This window comes from Phocoena sinus, chromosome 4, assembly GCF_008692025.1.
Source record: "Phocoena sinus isolate mPhoSin1 chromosome 4, mPhoSin1.pri, whole genome shotgun sequence".
Taxonomy (NCBI): domain Eukaryota; kingdom Metazoa; phylum Chordata; class Mammalia; order Artiodactyla; family Phocoenidae; genus Phocoena; species Phocoena sinus.
The window spans coordinates 53,618,880-53,639,832 of NC_045766.1; the positions used below are offsets into that span (position 1 = coordinate 53,618,880).

At 34.2% G+C, this 20,953-nt stretch overlaps 1 protein-coding gene across 1 annotated transcript in view; it reads left to right on the forward strand.

The window, feature by feature from the left end:
* The window catches only part of NAALADL2 (N-acetylated alpha-linked acidic dipeptidase like 2), a 1,193,283-nt gene extending 1,180,859 nt beyond the window's left edge, over positions 1 to 12,424 (forward strand). The window contains exon 14 of the mRNA XM_032631174.1: positions 12,107 to 12,424. Within this exon, the coding sequence (XP_032487065.1) occupies positions 12,107 to 12,305 (199 nt within the window). The 3' untranslated portion in view covers positions 12,306 to 12,424. The remainder of the gene's footprint in view (positions 1 to 12,106) is intronic.
* Positions 12,425 to 20,953: the final 8,529 nt, after the last annotated feature.

Below are 20,953 nucleotides of genomic sequence, written 5' to 3' on the forward strand. Positions count from 1 at the left end.
AGACAAATATCATATGATATCACTTTTTGTGAAATCTGAAATATGGCACAAATGAACCTATCTACAAAACAGGAACAGACTCACAGAGAACAGACTTATGGTGGTGGGATGCTGGGGCAGGGAGGACTGTGATTAGCAGAGGCAAACTATTATAAATAGGATTGCTAAACAACAAGGTCCTACTATATAGCACGGGGAACTATATTCAATACCCTGTGATAAACCATAATGGCAAAGGATATGAAAAAATAATGTGTGTGTATATATATACATGTATATATATTTATTTGTATGTATGTATGTATATATATATACACACACACACACACACACACACACACACACACGTAAAACTGAGTCACTTTGCTGTACAGAAAAAATAAACAACATTGTAAATCAACTATACCTCAATTAATTGGAAATTATTTTTTTTAAAAAGAGCAATGAATTAATAGAGAAGTGACAAGCCTCCCCAAAATTGTTTTAGGCTTTCAAGGGCAGCAAACTGTGGGAAGGGAAATATGTGGTGGAAACTAAAAGACGTTGAGGGTTATTTTAGTAAGATTTGTTATATAGATTCCTCTTGGTGGTATCTCTGGGCTGATGAGCGTGTAGATGCATTTCCAGTGATTAAGAGTTAGGGGAGTATAGAGAGCTCTTCTGTCTACACTTTCTCAATTGTCTTCAGATCAAAAGACTTCTTATGCTAAAGTGGCATGTTTGGGTGGCATATTTCATACAACATATTAAATTCGCTACAAATATTAACAATTATTTTCACCATTATTAATTTATGCCATCAAATCTATTCCATATCAACTTGTTAGAAACCTGGTGAAATCCACAGTGAACATGAAACTGTTCTTGAGGAGTTCTGCCTGAGACAAGCGTCCATCTAAGAGTAGCAATGGTGTGTGATCAGTGCCACGATGAAACCATGCTATGGTTGCTTAATCAACAAAGTTTGCTTTGGGTTGCTGACAAAACATGAGGAGTGGGCTTCTTTCTGAAATTCATCAAATGTGTGTTCTTGTTTCTCTAGACCATAAGAAACCTGTGCTCTCATTAGTAACTCCCAGAGTCAGTAGCTGGATTTCCTCCCATATACCAAGTCAGAAAATATAGAACTTTTACTCATTAATTTACCATGATCCTTTAAACATTACAAGTAAAAAGAATCTGCTTTTTTTGTCTACCAATGGACCAAGTTACATTTTTTCTAATAGCCTAAAATAAAGTTTACTAAAACATCTTCACATATGTGTGTGTCCATGTAATATTATCCCTATCAGCCGTCTAATTATTCTGACCTGTGTACACCTTTTAAAATAGTCATTCATATACATATATGTTATATGTATACAGCAAAGTGAAGGGGTGGCATTTTTTATAATTAAAAGGCAGATAGTTTTATTGGCACAGATTCTTGCAGGAGTTGATATATTCTTGGCAAACCCTTAGAAGTGGTCTTTCCCTTGCTCCCTGAAAGTTCCTTTTGGATGAACTATTTACTGGGCCAGGAGATATCATCTGATGATCGCACAGCTCTGTGATACTAAGGACAGAGTTAGTTGAGAATTAAGGGGAGGGAGTAATACGTGTCCAAGGAAGGAAAATCCAGAAATGTCAAATGATAACAGTAGATACCATTTATGAGGTACTTACTGTGTATGCCAGGCATGAGCTAAGCACTTTACATGTTTTAGCTAATTATTGCAAAAACTCTAGACTGTAAATAATACTTCCCATTTTACCAGTGCAGAAGAAGAATTTCAGAGAGTTTAAATAACTTCAATGTGCTGTATATCATAGAGCTATGAAGTGGTGGTGATAGGTCAAGAAGCTTAGTGTCCTGGGAAAGAGCATGGATTTTAGACTCAGACATGATTTTAATACTGACCATTTAGTATTTCTTTCATATTTTTCCATTTCTCTTTGTTGTTGTAATTACTTTTTAGATGTAACTCATGTTTTCTTTTCAAACATTTCCCTTCTTTAAATTATCCTTCCTCCCTCAGTAAGGCAAAGATCACAGTGGGTCTTTCGCAGCACACTACACAATCAAGTAGGATGATTACTTATATAATCAGAATTTCTGTAAAGAAAGTCCTATTTTGATAAAACAGATATAATAAGGGTGAAAATTTGGTGATTATTCTTGAATTGGGAAAAAGAGTGTGGTGATTTGAGGATAGATACCAAGACAGACAGCTATGGAAATGTTCTACAGCCTGTAAGAAACACAGGGCTTTCTATCTTCACTTAATTACTTTGGTGCCTATAAAACAACATAATTAGCCCTTTCTCTCTTAGAACACAATATATTTGTCTCGTTTGCACTGTCTTTTATCCTTATTGATTTATATTACTAGTAAGTGTAATATTTTATAGTATAACAAGCAGCTTACTATTCAGTTATATGATTTGGGAAGAAGACATAAAGTTTAGACTTTTTTCTTCCTGGTCCAGTGTGGGACAGATTACATATCTATCTATCCACACACATTTATGAAAATACACATATATCTCTTCATGTATTAAAACATACATACATACATACATGTATCTCAGAAATGTATAGACAAGTGATAAATACTCAAATAGCAAGAATGAAACAGAAATGTTTTCATAATATTGTCAGACATAAGTTTTTCTCTGAGTTGACGCTTTGTGTGTTAATAAAACTACAGGAGGGCAAAGCTGGTGTGGTTTATCTTCAGTCTTCACTTATTCACAGCTGCTCACTAGTAGCAATAATAATAATAATTATCACTGTAACTCATCCTCATTTAGAAAGTGAATAACAATTTTTAAATTCCATTGAAAAGGAAAAGCAAAGTTTACTGGCTGTATTGGGGTAGGTAGAGAGGTTCAATTAAATATATATTTTTTAAATATAACATCAAAATTTTACGAGATTAAGATACACATCATTTAAAATGTTCTGTGGTGAGTGTGTCTGTATCACAATTATTTGATTTACTTTAAGGATTAAAATATCATTAATTTTTGCTCTTTCCTTGTTACGTGTTTTCCTTGCCTTTGGATTAAACTGTTCAATAGTTTCATTATTTTTTATAGGTGCATGAGAGATTAGTGTTGAAGCTAATTACTGACTGCAAGTATCCAGTACACTTTGTTCTGATAAATAATTTTCTTCTCACTTTGAAATAAGTAATTTAAAATTTTCATTGAACACTGATTTCTTAAAAAATATTTAATTTATTTATTTAGACTGTGCCAGGTCTCAGTTGCAGCACACAGGATCTTTTAGTTGCGGCATGAGGACTCCTTAGTTGTGGCATGCATGCGGGATCTAGTTCCCCGACCAGGGATCAAACCCAGGCCCCCTGCATTGGGAGCGTGGAGTCTTACCCACTGGACCACCAGGGAAGTTCCGAACACTGATTTTTAAGGGATGAATTATCTGAAAATTCAGATAAAACTGAAAGCCTAAATAAAATTGAATATGCTTGTTTGAAATTTATATATTCCTACATTCAGTTATTTCTGAAGTTGGTAGAAACTTTATATATATACAAACTATTTCCATTTGGTTTTAATTGGATTCTTATGAGTGTACCTAAAATAATGGGAAAAGTCTATATTGTAGATGAAGAATTATCAAATGTAATTAATTGTGGAAAATAAGAAAGTATAAAATTACAGAGTAGGCTCTGATGTCCTACTTTATAAGTCTATCACTTTTTTAGTATCTTTATATTTCAGACAATTAATGTCCAACATTTCTAGATTATCTCTGAGAAAAGGAAGATAAAATATACAAAACTATTAAAATTTTTTCATTTTGAGGCCTTTGAGGTCTTGAGCAAGAAAATTGGTAGATTCTTTGAACTTCAGGGTTTGTTTTACTATGTTAGCCACATATGCAAAAGACAATAGCCCTGAAACTCTCCTCTTTCCTACTTAACTCAAAATTCAAAAATCCCTTTGGAACTGAGACCACTCTTGTAATTCCTTTGTATTCCATATTGTACTTGGTGCTTAATAAATACTTCATGAATGAGCTCTCAAGGTAATTATTTTTCCTTGATTTCTATCAACTTTTACTTTAAAAGTCTTCTCAGATTTTCATAGGTATGATGAGATTAGTACAGTAGTTACTATGTTCTTTCTTCTATTTTTATCCAAATGTAGACCATTTTGGATCTGCCTTATCTAAGTATTAAAAGTATCAAAATTCTTTAAAATCTGTAATGTTATTTAATTATGTTAATGCACTTTATGAAATTAAACAGTCATCTCACAGACTACCTGACATTTACATAATTTAGACATATCTATTACTGGAGTTCTTGCTTTTGTATGGCTCAGATTCACTTAGTGATGTTGTTTTTAGAATATTGGATTAATGTGTCTGCCAGAACATTCATTAAGTATAGAACAAAATTTCAAGATGACTCATATCCAGATGTCCAGTGCAAAGAACCAATTACTTTTTTTCTTCTATATTTAAGGCCATAGTTTCCCTAAGGGTTCAGTTAAGAACTGCATGTATTTTTTGCATATATTAAATATTAGGCTTCAAGAAAGGTGGCTATAGATTAATATAACTCTACTCACTGAATAAAGTACTTTAAAAACTAGTTTGTATTTCAGATGGTGAACTTATATCTTGCAAAAGAACTAATTAAATATCCAGAAACAGAGTTATTTGCGAAAAATGCCCATAAATTCTCAATTTTTTTAGTGTAATTTAATTGATTAATAACAGATTGGGCCATTGCTTAAACAAACAGAGATGACACGGTCTAGAGCATCAAGTGAAGAGAAAACTTAGTAGCTATTCTGTTAATTCAGATCCATAAAAAGGAAAACTAGAGAATTTATAATATACAATTTAGAAGGGATTACTGGGGTTGACTATACTCTAATTAGCAAAACTAAATAATTATGACTTTCTCCCTTTGTTTTGATAACTTGGTTTATACTTCCATTGATTAATTCAAGAAACCTATACATTATTATCAAGCGAATGGGCTAAATAATCTTAAGTAAAGCAGGGTCTACAAGTAGGAATCTAAGTCATGACAGACCTCTTTTATTCTGGGCTCTGAAACAGCCCAATCCATTGTCAACCTAGTACTTCAAGCCACAATAAGCAGTCCATGAGAGGTGGGACTCAAGATGATACCCATTTGCCCTTCTAGTTCTTAAGAGTAAAGGTTTGACTAATGCCCAAAGGGTAAACATCCCTTAATCTGACACAATCAGAACCAGTAAATGGTCAAATGATAGAAAAAGCGGTCTATTTTTAACCAAAACATTCATCACCAATCTTTTGATATAGGACCAAGGACTTTTCTTTGAGTTCTGTTCTGGGAATTGCAATTCCGGATTTACTTTCCTATTTAAGCCACACCAATGCTGCATCATCTGAGATTTCCAATTTCAGTTTCCTTATTTTGGAGCAATAAATAGGTATTTGCAAAACAATCTGAATGCAGATTCTTTCTCCATTGTCACTGTAGTCCTCCCCTCCCCTTGCTAATAATCTTTTCAGTTATCTCTCCACATATAATTCAACAACACTCTCATTTTGTCAATTCATCTCTGTGAGTCTTTCCGAAGCGTTCAGGTTCGTTTTCACAGGAGTAACTTTCTTTCACACTTAATATGTCATTTAACTCATGTAAGTTTGTATATAATAACATGTGGTTGGAAGAAGCTAATTTGGGACCAAACCAAGACCTCTTGGTAAATGTAAAACTCACCAGAGGGAACTGCTGAGTATGCATGGGTGTCACCCAGTAGGTTTAAGTAATGCAGCAGGGAAAAAAACATATACTCCTATAGGGTATCCCAGACCTGTTGCATCTGAATCCCTTGAGAATTTTTTTAAATGTCTCAGCTTATTCTTATACACATTCAGTTTGATAAACACTGCTGCCATATTATAGAGTAGTTGCTAACATTTAACATAAGGGGAAAAACTGCCATACTGTAGAACAGCAATTTCCAGGGTAATTCCAAGAGAACCCTGTTGAAATACACTCTTCCTTCCCGTCACCAGTGTAGTAGATATTTATTGAGTTGCAGTTTTAACTTTTTTTAATTAAAAAAAAAAATCTTCCTGGTATCAAAATTTCTTTCCTATGTGAGGGTAATTCCCTGTGAGCTTGGTGGAAAGCAGGGCTTATCTCCCCCACAGAAGGTGAATGGATCTAGGTATTTTGTTCCTGGGGTACAGGCACATGACCTAAGTTCAGTCAATTGGATGAGCTCTCCTAGGACTTTATATCTGAGAGAAGTGAGGTAAAGATGTAGGGGCAGTTCAAGATTATTCATGCTAGTTGCGGATTAACATTCTGGCAATGACAGAGCAAGTGTTAAGAGACAGCAATGCTGCTGTGGTGGAGAAGTATTCTCAATGAAGTGGTGGCAGTGGGAGTGTCTGAAACATCAATGTCCTAAACATGTTGCTAAGCAGAATCTTGGCAGTACTCTAAGATACTCAGCTTCCCTTGGTTACTGCCTTCTTCTCGATGTTTTTCATCACTTCTGTAAACTATTACATGTACACGTAGTCATATATTTACATATATACACACTTTCAATAAATGAATGTTTTTTCTTAAATTAGATAAAATTAGTGTTTGACTGGTACAACCAAATGTACACCTTCTTTGAGTAAGGTACCTGGGGACCCTTTTGACCCTCTGATACCCATGGCTGAGAGCCATGGGCGAATGAATCTTCTTTTAGTTCCCAAAGCAAAGAGCTGACATTTCTACTATTTACAGTTTTGCTCCCCAGGGATGATCCTGGGGTACTTAGGGTTAATGACTGAATGCATAAGAAAGTTTTCAGAACTAAGAAGTATATGGAAACATATGTGACAGAATGTAACAACATGGCTGAGTTTTATGGGTTTTGTCTTCCATTCAAATAGCAAATATAAAATAATACGATGATACCCTTTTGGGAGAGGTCTCCAAATACAGAAATTTAGTTTTTGTATGCAGCAAGCTAAATGGTTTTTAGTACACAAAGGAGAAATAGTAAAAGATGAGCTACTTCTGAAAATGGGCAGGAGAAATTATCCTTCTCATGAAAATTTAAAGAAGATATTTTTGTTATCCTCCATTTGTTTTTAAGGTAAAGCAATTTATCAAGGTGAAAAAATTCTACCATAATAAAGATCAACTGACTTAAGTTGTATCAGCAACTACCTCAAATGCAGGTTCTCTCTTAAACTGTGATGAAAGAATCCTAGTCACTGATCTTCAGCCAGAATCTAAGTATCTATAATTTTAAGCTGATTTGTATCCAATTTGGGTAGAAATGGATGTGAGTGTTTGTCTTACATAATAGCTTGCCGCAGCCTACTACTTGAATCATGTAGCATATGGAAAATGTGTTTAGCTTCTTGTAGAATTTCACAAACCAAAACAGAATCTATTTCTATGCACATGGCTTGTTTACAGTCATTATAAAAGTATTGCTGTGTTGCTTACTAGTTAGAAAAAGCAAATGTTGGCACATTGCAGACTCCATTGCGCTGGTCTTTAAGAAATATATGTATTGCTTTTGAGTTAAAAAAAAAAAAAACACAGTAATTGCATGTCTTGTGCATTAGACCTAAACATTATTTTTAGGATGTATTTTTATGCTTCCACATGATCTCTCTTCTAGATATTTTATACTAGTTATGGCTGAAGTTTTATGTAAATATATTAGAGATTGTGCTCATGCTTAAATGAACTGTCATTGAGGGATTAATACTGTAACCTTTATGAGCATGTTTTATTAATATCTTATCATTAAATTGAATATTAATAACATTTAACATTTAATAAACATAGAATGTGTATATAGGAATGTATTTCATGCCAGTAGGTTTTGAATATGTCAAAAGGTCACTGTGCCAGCCCCCCACATCATTAAACTTACTTCTCATAATGTATTAATTGCACTGGTACGACACATTGAAGGGGCAGTTCTGGATAAAAATGATTATAATATCTTTGTCAGCATGCTGAGCAGTATGCCCTCAAGAAACAGAAGTGTTTCATACAGCTTTTGAAAATATTTTTGCACTCTTAAATTCTGGAAATATATTTGCCATTAAATGATTTATAATGAAACTGAGAATTAGAGGAAGAGAATTCAAAACTATGAATATTATGAGAGATGATTAAATATTTTTATTATACTAATTTGGTTATTCTTAATGGTAAAGCAGTATAACTTGCCTACAAAGGAATACTATTTTGGGCTTCCCTGGTGGCGCAGTGGTTGAGAGTCCGCCTGCCGATGCAGGGGACACGGGTTCGTGCCCCGGTCCGGGAAGATCCCACATGCCGCAGAGCAGCTAGGCCAGTGAGCCATGGCCACTGAGCCTGCGCATCCAGATCCTGTGCTCTGCAACGGGAGAGGCCACACCAGTGAGAGGCCGGCGTACCACAAAAAAAAAAAAGGAATACTATTTTAAATGATTAAGTAATTAAAATATACTTTAAACTATTTTTATCCTCAAAATACTAAACCAATTTTTATCTATCTACCTACCTACCTATTTAAATGGTTTACCATGAATTTAAATATGTTTGATAGGTATCCTGACAGTAAAAACCCACTCCTTTTTTTATGGCAATTAAGGATTATGTTAACATGAAAAAGTAACTTTTGTACAGCTCTGTCATGAAGGAGAATACATGTGACCATCTGAGGCAGTTTCATCTTCACCTGGGAAAATTCCATGGCTATATCAAGCTTCCTCTCTATTAGCTGGTTTCTTTTACCACCCCCTCCCCAATTTAATAATAAATATAAAACATATTTAGGGAAACTTTCATTAGGTGTTTTGCTAATTCTATTTTGTTTGTCATTTTGATATAATAACAATTTTTACACATAAAACACATGTACATGTCTATGTATATACATAGATAATTGCTTATTTTAACATGGCACAGTGGCTACTTCTGAAAAGCTCTTTAATTTTACGAAGGCTGTGGAAATATCAAAAGGGAAATCTCTATTTCAAGGAGTATTCTCCTTGTAAAAGTAGATCCACATTTTTCTCAGAGTACAGCTCATAGCCAGATCATTGCTCATGACCCACTTGCCTCTTCATTTGGAAGATGTTTTTCTCCCTCCTATATCCAGGGGATATATGTTTCTTAATACAAAGTTTCGTTTATACCTGAATTCAAGGATATTTGGAATATAAAGAATACCCTTCTTGCACTGCTCTAATTCATAAAATGCCAAGTATATTCATAAGTACAAAGATTAAGGATATTGGATTATTAGGGATAGTTCCCATTTCAAATAATAGGTTTTGGAAAAAAAATTATTGAAATAACCTCTGAGTTCAAGCATCTTCTGCTCCACTGCCACCCACCATGTACTATTATCAACTGAAATTTTTCTCCAAAGACACAAAATCTATTGTTTTGAAGTGAGTTAATGCTTAAAAGGCAAAATAACCTGAATTGATGTAGTTTACACTGACATTAGAGGGTCTATGAAATTTCCATCACTGAACAAAGCCTGATAAAAATGTAAGTCAGTCAAATCGCCATGATTGAAGACCTCCTATATTCACAACACTGAATTAGACCTGATAAAGAAGGAACATATTTCTCAACGTTGATATGTAAAGCAATGATATTATAATATATCCTTGAAAATATAGGGATCAGGGTCCCACAACAGAGGAGAAAAGATGCTGAAAAGATGGACAAGTGCGTATCTTCAGAAACCAGTTGGATATTTAAGGGAAAGAAATGACTTGCAGAGTTCTGTCATGGGTTATTAGGTAGATTTCAGTGTCCATTCACCACCATCAGAGTACAGAGTGGGAAGTTCAGGAGAGGCTGAAGTAGTGAAGCCTGGATAAGCTAGGAAACAATGATCCAGAACTCTATATAAAACTGAGGTCAGTGCTAGGGTAAGTGTAAATTAACTAAACCTTGCACTGTGGCCCTTGCAAACAACTATCATTGTGTAACTGACATCTTTGTCAATTTTCATCTGGATTAAGTCGTTCTCTAGGCTTCATATTACAACCAAAGTAACTATTCCAAAATAAAATCTAATAATCTTTCTTTCTTGCTTAAAAACTTTCATTGGTTTCCTACCGCCCATAAGAAAAAGTGTAACCTCCTTAGCTTGGTACAGAAGGCCCGGTAGGACGTGGCCATGGCTTGCTCTGTCAGCTCTTCTCCTACAGCTGCCCACTGTGGCCTTGCACTCTGGCCATACAGAAACACTGGCATTGATCCACTAAGAAGAGCAAGCTGTTTTATAAATCCATACCTTTGCATATGCTATTCCTCCTGCATAGTGTGCTGTCTCCACTTTCTAGCTTGTTTCCTTTCTTATACCCTTGTAACTGGTAATTCCCATCATCCTTCAAGATGAAATTGTAATATTCTCCATGATAAATTTTTCCAGCAGCAATCCTTCTTCTGTTATCACTGGACCTTACATTTCTAATATGACAATTAGACAATTATTTTAATCATTTATATATCTGCCTCTCTTATTAGACCATGAAATTTCAGCTATTTCAGGTGGTTTGGGTTGGAAATAAGTCAAATGATGCAATAATCCACAGTTTTCTACCAAAATGTATTCTTTCTATCTATCAGTGAATAAAAGGAAGCTCTTTAGACTTGCCCACGGCCAAATTCCTCTTTCTCAGATATTTGGATAAATTTCAAGTCACCGTCTTATTACACACACTATACTTGAGGAGAATTCTAAATGTCAAACATATACAAAGGGAGAGAGAATAGTATAATGAATCCATTACCCCATTTCAACAATTATTAACTAATGGTCAATCTTGTTCTACCTGTGATGTCCATAGCTCCACTCTCCTTTTTCCTTCCAAATATTTTGAAGCAAATCCCAGACGTAATAACTTTTCATTTGTAAATATTACTGTATATTTCTAGAAGATAAGGACACTTTGAAAATATACTGATGATACCATTATCACACCTAAAATATTAACAATTTCTTAATATTAACAAATCCTTAATTAGTATTCAATTTTGTACTACTCATTTTTAAAAATTGTTTGTTTGAATAAAGACCTAGTAAAGTCTATACTGGATGGGTTGACATTTCTTTTAGTCTAAAGCAGCAGTTCTTAACTGGGGGCAATTTTGCCCTATAAGAGACAGTTCTGGCAGTCTGGAGACATTTTTAGTTTTTACAACAGCTGTGGACTCAATGTTTGGGTTCTCCCAAAATATGTGTGTTAAAATCCTAACCTCAATGTGATGGTATTCGAAGATGGGCCTTTGGGAAGTAATCCAGGTTAGATTAGGTCATATACAGGTGGGGCCCTCATGACGGGACTAATGTCCTTATTAAAAGAAGATACGGGATCTCTCTGTGCTCAAGCACAAGGCCATGTGAGAATATAACTAGGAAAAGGCCTCTCATCAACAATCCAACCATTGGATTATTGTTTAAGCTGCCCAGTCTACGGAATTCTGTTATAGCAGCCCAAACTAACTGAGACAACTAAAGGAGGGGTGCTACTAGTACCTAGTGGGTGGAGGTCAGGGATACTGCTAAACATCCCACAATGCACAGGAAAGCTGCCACAATAAAGAATTATCCACCCCACCACCCGACAAATGTCAATAAAACAAGGTTGAAAAGCCCTGGTCGAGTGGTTCCTCCTTCACCTATTTACTACAATTTATTCATTGAATAAACTGGGTCATTTGTCCTACAGAATTTTCACAGTATTTTGCTGATGACAGACTGTGGTATCATTTTTATATTTTTCTGTCCCTTATATTTATTAGCAATTAGATTTAGAAGCTTCATCAGATTTAGATCAATTTTTTAGCAAAAATAATTGATTTCATAGGTAGTACTGTGTACTTCCATCAGGAGGTACTTACTGTCTGATCCTCTCTCATCACTAGAGGGAACTTTTGATGATCAATGTCTAGATCCATTAATTCAATAGAGGTCCCAAAATGATAATATTGTATTCTTATAATTTCTTAATTTATTAAAAACATAAGTTTCTTGGAAATATTTTTTACAGTGTTTGATATGAAAATAGCATGGTGCATAAAACATTTACTCATTCTGTATTTCTTTTCAGAAATATCCTGTACCACCTTGATGGGAAGACAAGCCAGTTTTCAATACTCCTGGAGGCTTGGGAACACTGCAAGTCACTAGCATCAAATGAGACCCTTCAAGAAGCCCTGTCAGAAGTATTGAACAGCATTAATGCAGCTCAGGTTTACTTCAAAGCAGGACTTGATGTGTTTGAGAGTGTCTTAGTTGGAATGAACTGAGAAAACTCTCAGCATTTGAAAACGTTTGTTTACAATTCCTCAAGTGAAAGCTCTAATCTGACTAGATTTTCTGACATTGAAGACTTTTTCCCTCCAATGGCTTTTGATATAAGTATAAAGCTATCTTCCTTTGTATTTTTTAATGTATGTGTAAAAAGAGCATTTTGCACATTTAATATTTTTTCTTATATCTAGATTTCTGATTATGTAAAAGCAAGTTATTGAAATAATACTTAAGATTTATCTATTAAAAAGAAATCTGCTGTATCTATATCTATATATATCTATATATCTATAGATATAGATATATCTATAGATATATAGGTATATATAAAATATCTGGGGTGGAAATTTTCCAAGAAGTTCTGGACAATCTTTGCTCCTATGGATAAAACACGTAGAAACAGAAATGATTCCCTATGTTAGAGCTTTAGTGACCTAGTTTCTGTAATAGAAATGAAGAGTTGATATGGTTTCAGATTAACTTTCACTATCAAGTATTCAATATGAAAAATGAGTATTCTGACTGAGTGATTGGTTGACCAAAACCACTTTGAATGTGACTATTTTATGAAGTGAAGTGCCTGTTAGTAACACAACTAGATGTAGTAATACACTGGTTATGAAATTGTATTTTTTTAAGTATTAATGAAAAAAAAAAAGAGCCATAAACATTCCAGCGGAAAATCTCAAGGTAGCTGCACAGAGCAATATAAATGTAAATTTTTTTCCTAACAACTTATAAGGTGACTAGCTTTGAAATCCCTAATATGTCTCAGTTGATTTCGGGAGTGATGTATGTCTTGTGAGGGAGAAAATATTTATTTCTTCCTGTGCTGTTTCTGTTGGAAGCACTGAAATAGAGCTACTCTAAAATGAAAGCATCTCACATTGCTCTTCCTTCATGTACTTTTCTGAAACTCCTTGCTGTAAGGCAGTTTTCACAGAATACCATATAATTTCCACAGGAAAGTAGCAAAGTTTCTCTTTGAAAACCCAAAATATCTTAAAAAGCATCAAATTGCTATTTCTGCCACTAACAAAAAGGACTTCTTATGAAAGAAATAGTTATTTTGATCAATGAAAAGCTCCTTAATTCTACAAAAAATCTTTTGATGTTTTTTCCCTTCTTTATCCTTAATTGTGACTAAGTTGACAACGTAGAAAATATTCATGCTTCTACTTTTAGGCAGAAAATACAGTGTTACTATACTTCAGTTCTTCTCTCATGTTGAAAATGAAGCTTTTCATACTGACATTGTCATTGAGTGGCCTTCGTACCCACTATTCCCCGAAACCACAGAATTCCATTAGGTATTTAAACTTTGAGCTTACCTTTAGAAATTGATTTGGTATTTGACAAAGCAATTCCCCTTAGGAAACATATCCTCAGAATATTTCATGTGGATTACTTTTCTCTAACACAACATTGAAACACACGTCCCCATCATACGCCTCCAGAGCAACTTCATAGACAGTGTCTATAGGTCTAAGTCTTCACTTTTTAATGGATGAACATAAACCTAATCTTAGTTTAAAGGGAAACTGAAGTTGAAAGGAGAGAATTAATCAGCATTGATTGATTTATAAAGGTCAGCTGTTCCTACTATAAGTAATGCTTATACGCTCAAGGCAAAGAAGAGAATTGAGGCAATTAGCTAGATAATTCAAGCAGAAATCCATTTTCATCTGAATTGCCTGTGTGCACATATTTTACATAAGAAATGAAACTACCTTATAATATATATTTCGTAAACAATGCACTTGTGTGTCTGAAAGTATTTGCCATGTTGAGGAGTGTGTATAGGGAAGGGCTAAAGAACCAAGATCCCACAAGCCTCAATGTCAGTGCCCTCTCTTGCTACACAGAAAACAGCAGAAAAGAGGTGGGAGAAATACACATATAGTTGCATGTCAGGTCAAATAATAGAATCCCTTATACCAAAGGATCAGAAATAGTGAATCAAGGTTCAATGTATTCATTCTAGTTCTTCCTTTGGAGCTGAATTTGAAACAAACAAAGACAAATAATTATCAGTTAGGTAGTTTATCATTTTAGAACAAAATCCTAAGTAAATTCACTCCCTTAGTTTCTAACAGCATTGAGGGCACAAAACACTTGTGTTTGTATATTTTTGTTTAAAGACTGTGTACTTAGCTAAACCACACTGCACAGATCAAAATCTCAATACTCTGTATTTTTTACTTCTACATTATATGGTATTCGCTACTTGAAGACTGAAGTTAACTATGGACTAACATTTTTATTAGTCTATTTAAGAGATGATGTGAAGAAACTAAATTATAATTATAAAACAGATGTCCATCAATTATATAAATGCTGCTCTACATCTTTGACTGCAACAAACCTCTTAACTAAGAACATTACTGCTATAGTCTGATTACTTCAGGGTTCCTTTAAATTTATATCATTTAAATTTTTCCCTAATAGATCCAAGTAAATAAAATCCTTTGCACATTAAAATAACAAGTGTTTTCAGTGAATTGGTAGTAGGTTTAAATTGTTGCAGAGATATCTGGGTGCCTGGTACTTCTCACAATCCTTCATACGTAGTATTGTACCAGGACATAATGAATCATAAATGATTATTCTCCCAAGAAAATGTGGCAGATGTGCACCACTGCAATTTGGGTTCAGGCAGGGCACACGTGGGATACAACCCTTTGTGAAAAAGTATAGATTCCAGAGTAAAAGGAAGCCTGAGACATTCTGGTCTAAGCCCTAGAATGTTACCTTCAGTCGGGAAAGCATCAGCATTCCCATCGGATACTCTAACTGCATACAAAGTGATTAAGGAACTGGGGTAGAGTCACATATTCAGTTAGTAGCAGAAGTGCTGCTAGAATTTAAGCTTCTCTGCTTTCTCATGCAGTATATAACGGGGTTATAAATGTTCTTTTCCAGTACACTCTACATAACCAGCCATTCTATCAGATGATGTATGGGCTGGAATCACTGCTTTTTAAATGAAGAACTAGTTCATTCTCTGACTATACCTAACAAACGAAACTGTCCCAGGGAATCCACGCAAAAGGCACAAAGCCTGGGTACTTGTGGGGAGGTGGAGAGTCTCTGCATGACACCAGCAGTCAGGAAGGAGGGTATTAAGTAAAATGCTTTTATGAGAGGACATTTTAGCCCTATATTAAATCAGCAGTTTAAATCAGTATTTCTGATTTGGGGGAAGAAAGCCTAGGAATCTTCATCTTCAAGCAAAATTTCCCAAACGATCCTTATGCATACTGAAGTTTAAGGATTTCTCATCTACATTAATCCTGGGTCCTGAGAAAACATCACTTGGCGATGTACTAAAGAAACTGAAAAGTCACAATAGTAAGAGATACCTACGGCCTTGCTGTGAATGGCACCATTTTAAAAAGAGGGAGAGAGAGTAACCATTGTATCTCTCAAAAAAGACGCAGACACAGCTAAAGTCTGTGCCTACTACAGGTCAGGAACTGTTCTAGATTTAACGTATTTGTTTTTTCTAATGAATCCTCACGACAACTCATTTTAAAAAATGAGGAAACTTGGTGGAATGGCTTGCCCAAAGTTCCACAGCTATAAAGACTGGGTCCAGACCTGTGTTCTTCACGCTGTGTGCTACAAAAAGTTAAGAAACTTTTGATTATAGAAAGTGATATGATTGAAATTTTTAATGTATTTCTGCACCACTGATCAGACTATGTCATCTGCCACTTCACTGGCTTAATGGAGGAGTTTGAAGAAACCTATACCATCATTCCTCATTATGGTAGCCCACCCCAACAATGGTGCACATATGTAGGTAATTTAGATCTATAAGAGCATTAAATATAAGTGCACCATTGTAGAATACCATGACAACTAGATGAAAAATTATAACAGACCACAAGCTACATCCCATAATTTCCTCCGCAAAATGTCCATATAATTTCACTGGGGAAAAAAAAAAAAGACCAGGTTCTGGGATTTACAACCACAGTTTTATATCCTCCTTAAAACACAGAATAACTAATTGACTTCTTAAATTACATAAATATTCCATATATAGTAGCTTTTCCCCTTGCAAAGATAGGTGTTACAAAAATAAAATGATGATTCGTTACCATCTGTCCAATGATGAATCGGCATCTTTGCCTCAAATGAAAAACTATTTTTGTAATTAGTAGACCTAGCCAAAAATGTTCTCATGAGATATTCTGTGTTATATGTAATTACTCCAAAAATTAAGCTTTCTCTGTGGGTAGCACATTGTCATCTCATTGGTTTAAAGGGCTATTTAAATGTGCCTTAATTACACGTTCCTTCGATAGAAAGGAATTACATTTTAAACTGCTAATCCATGTGTTGAGTGGAAGGGAAATGGGTCTATATATTCCAAAAGATAGATCAGCAACCTAATGGTTCCATCACAGGAGCATGGATGCAACCCAGGAGAAAAAGATAGTGTGATATTTGAGCAAAGAAATATTCTACCTAGGTGCACTAGTGAATCTGTATTTCTTGCATGAGTTTAAATTGGTACTTTAAAAAAGCCTCATTAGAATTGCTATTCGGAAAGTTAACTTCTCAGAGTTTTAAGCACCCCATTAAGTATAAATATTTTTAAGTGTGTTATTTTATGCAATTTAGAATTTCAAGTGATGTAAATTTAAAATGGAGTTGCAAAAGAAAGTTTTTAAATGTCACCAATTTTGATCATCACAATGTCCACTGAATTTTCTGTCTTCCCTTTCTAAATATACTCTAGCAATGGAGGATTTTTTTTTTCTTTTTAATCCCGAGAAAGTGATTTTAAGATCTAGTCTTCTCAATATACATTTATCTGTTAATCAGCCAGAGTTTTATTTCCATAATAACATTCCATTACCCTTCAAATATGTACACTGAAGTGCCTTTAGCATTCCTGGGACCACCAAGAATCTTGAGAGCTTGCTGATTGTGAGATGACATATTGCTTAAAGACATTTATAGTTTCATACTCAGATTGTATCTGAATTTACAAAGCAAAGGATTAAATTGAGGCACTTTTAGGTAGCATTCAAGAGAAAGCTGCTTTCAAATTTTAATATGTTCTGGTTAGCTTGTGTTTGAATTATATAGTTATATAGTTTTCTATAACCAAAATGGTAATTTTGATGTTTTTAGCCAAAATACAATCATCGAGGCCAAAGAAACGTATGTCTACTCCAACTCCTTAAGCAGGATCTGTCAAGAATTAACTCAGTTAATCCAGGGCCTACATCTAGAAAAAGATTTAAGGAGTGTAGACAGAGTCTAACAGTATTCCTTCTAATTCCTTTGATGCCTTAAACCAATACTCACTGAGGTAGCTTTTCTCAGAAGGAAGCAGATTTTATTTTCCAGTTGCTAATTAATATGTACCACCTCAGTCCCAAAAGGACCACACAGGTGCCTGTACCATGCCATATGTCATGTGCTTTATTCCAGCAAGCTCAAGGGATTAATATACCATCATTATTATGAATTATTATGTTGTATTGAAGTTAACGTAGGTCTTTTTTGTTCTAATTAAAGTACAAACTTGGCATCTGAACAGAAGCTTAGCTACAGAAGTAGAGTTAGAGTCTCTATTTTAATGAACTACATCTATTTTTCAATCCAAATGTGTAATTATTTAATTATCTGGCCTGCTCAGTAAGTTTAACTCTCCAATTTCTTCAAAGAATATTTATTCAATACAGTAATGACACAGAGGTACATTCCTTGGAGTGTGCTTTATCTTTTGAAATTCTTAGCCGTTGTTGAATCCTGCTTTTAGTGTACGTGATAGTGTTTTATTAATATTAATAATGATTTGTCTACCTTTATATCAAGCTGCTGCAAATGGACTGCCTTATTCTGAAAGTCAGAAAAAATGCTATTGCTCTATAAAGACAAGTTTATCATATCTGTTTAACAAGAAACAAAATATTTTATTACACCATTGCAACTTGTCTGCATGAAACAAAATGGCCAGATGGTTAATTGTAGCTCACATAATTCTATTCCAAAGATGTTAAAAATAATTTCATTTATTAAGCTGAGATAGGTCTCTATTAGGTGATTTAGTATTTACATTTCACACAGGAAGGTTTAACGGCAACTATATCCCACATATTCAGACTGGCTACTTGGAGAATATGAATACAATTGTATTCAGAAAAGAAAAGAGCTTTCTAGGACACTTTGAAGGGCTAATTTGATTTTACAGACATCTAGAAAAATCAGCACATCACTGATAATAGTTTCAGATGTGTTTGGAATGTTAATATAAACCATGCATTTTTTTAGCCATGTCAGTAGTATAGCAATATTTAGATATATGAAATTTTATAATGAATAAAATTTCTCAGTTGTATAATAAAAAATATAGCCCTAAAATAGAGAATGGTGGTGAGCAGATTTATAAAGATTTATAAATTAACTTGGGATAAAATCTGGAGCACAATTTCTCTAATTAAATTTGCTTCGATTAAAAAACAAATCTCTTTCAAGGGGTGTCCCAATTACCAAATTGCACTGAACTGTTATAGGGTTGAGTATTGTTCAAAATAGATTATCATCTGTGATTTGGAAATATTTTCATTGTAAAGAAATTTATTGTCAGTGTCTTTGCTGTGACTGATTTTGAATGACTGATTTAGAGGCATGTGTCTGTAGTTTCTTAATTACTATATAGGGTTGAATGCCTAATTTCTATAATGTGTGGATGCCCATCAGGAATCCAGTGCATTCTATATTTAGATCAATTGTGATTTCAATTTATTTTACAAGTTTTATGTATTATTCACATGACTCAATATACAGCTTACTTAAAAAAGTATGTTGTGATTTGGGGTGACAAAAAATGGATTGGGACATCACATCCGTTAAGAATATGAGTGAATATTTTATAGTTGCTTAAATATTTGCACATAATTGAAAACACAGTACTATGAAATGAAGGCATCTTTTAAGGAATATTTTCTAATTCATAAATGCAATGTGTATGTACAGCAAAATGATCATATTTAAAATGCCTGTTAAAAAAATATTAAATACAGTTGGAAATCATTGTTAACTGTGTTTTGTTATAAACATGCAAAATGAATTAGTTATTAGTATGTAGTATTAATGAATTATCTTTATGCATTGTGTATTACACCCAAACAGAAATAAGCCTTGCTCAGGGAACACTCTAAGATTTTATCACTTTTTCTTTTTTTTCCTTCCATTCTTTTCTCAAACATGCAGTCCTCATATTGGGCCATTTAGGTTTGTAGTTTGTGCCAAGTTCTAACATCAAGTAACAGCATTTGTATCAACTCCAGTGCTAAGGAGCTTTGCTTCTTCAAATTTGCTCTAAAAAATGTTGTCAGTTCTTTATTGCACAAAGGCATCTCTATTGCATGATGTAGCAGATTTCACTCAATTATTCATTCAGCAAATATTTACAGAGAGCCTATTCTAGGCCAGATACTGTATTAAGTGCTAGAGATACAAAAATGGTTAACACAGTTTTACCTTCTAGGACTGCACAGCCAAATAAAATATAAACTTCAGTTTAACTATTGGCAACACTAGATTCAGAGGGACTCATAGATAGTGTAGTTTATCACAAGGATAATGACAGAGCAGAGATAGTTTAAAGGCACCATGTGTTCAGGCTACATACTTAACTCGCTGGGCCTTCCTTAAGGTTCATTAAGACTAAAGCAGAATGTTCTTATCTCCAATATCGTTGCTGTATGATAACTAACATTTATTGGGGGCTTACCATTGCACCAGGTATACATATACACACACATAAAAATTTTGAAAAAATAATATGTATTATGTATATGTATATCTACAGAATAACATATATTATTCTAACCATGAAGTAAAATTTAAATATACAAAATTATATACATATCCATGAATAGCATATATGTATTCAAAGTATAAAACTACAGACTGAAAAAGTAAATATCTAATTTGATTCATGGTAGGAGGGAAACAAGTGCTAAGGATAGGGGTACAGAGTACAATTTAAGTCATTTCTTTTTTTACAGAAAAAGGAATTGAAGCACATACAATAAAATGGCGGAGTGCTAGATCAGATTTTCTTCTCATTTCTTTATATCCCCCTCGTCAGTTTGGGTGGTGGATATATATGTGTTTGTTATGGAATTCTTACTAGTTTTCTGAATAAAAAATAAAATTCTCAAAGTAACAAATTCCTAATAAGATGGTCTGATCCCGGAGCTCACACTTATAACCACTACCCTAATCTGCCTTTCTAAAGGACACAATTTTTTAAACTCAGTTCCTTTCCTCTCTCCTCCTTCAATTGTACTAATCTTATAAAGGCAGAGGCTTTCTTACAAGGAATTCTCTGACATCCTAAGTGCTCACAGATAGAATTTCAGCACAGTTATATTTCTTGTACAATTTGCTCCTCTTCAAAATTCTTCCTTGTGTTAGTAAATATACTCGATTCTCTAACTAAAAATAGGAATCTTCCTTGATCCTTGATTTTCCTCACTTCCTACTTCCAATCTATCAGCAAGTTGTATTGGCTTTGCTGTAAAATATAGCCCAAACTTGACATTTCTCCATCTCCACTGCCACCATTGTACTCAATGCCAACCTCTCCTCCTCCCTGCACTGCACTAAACAT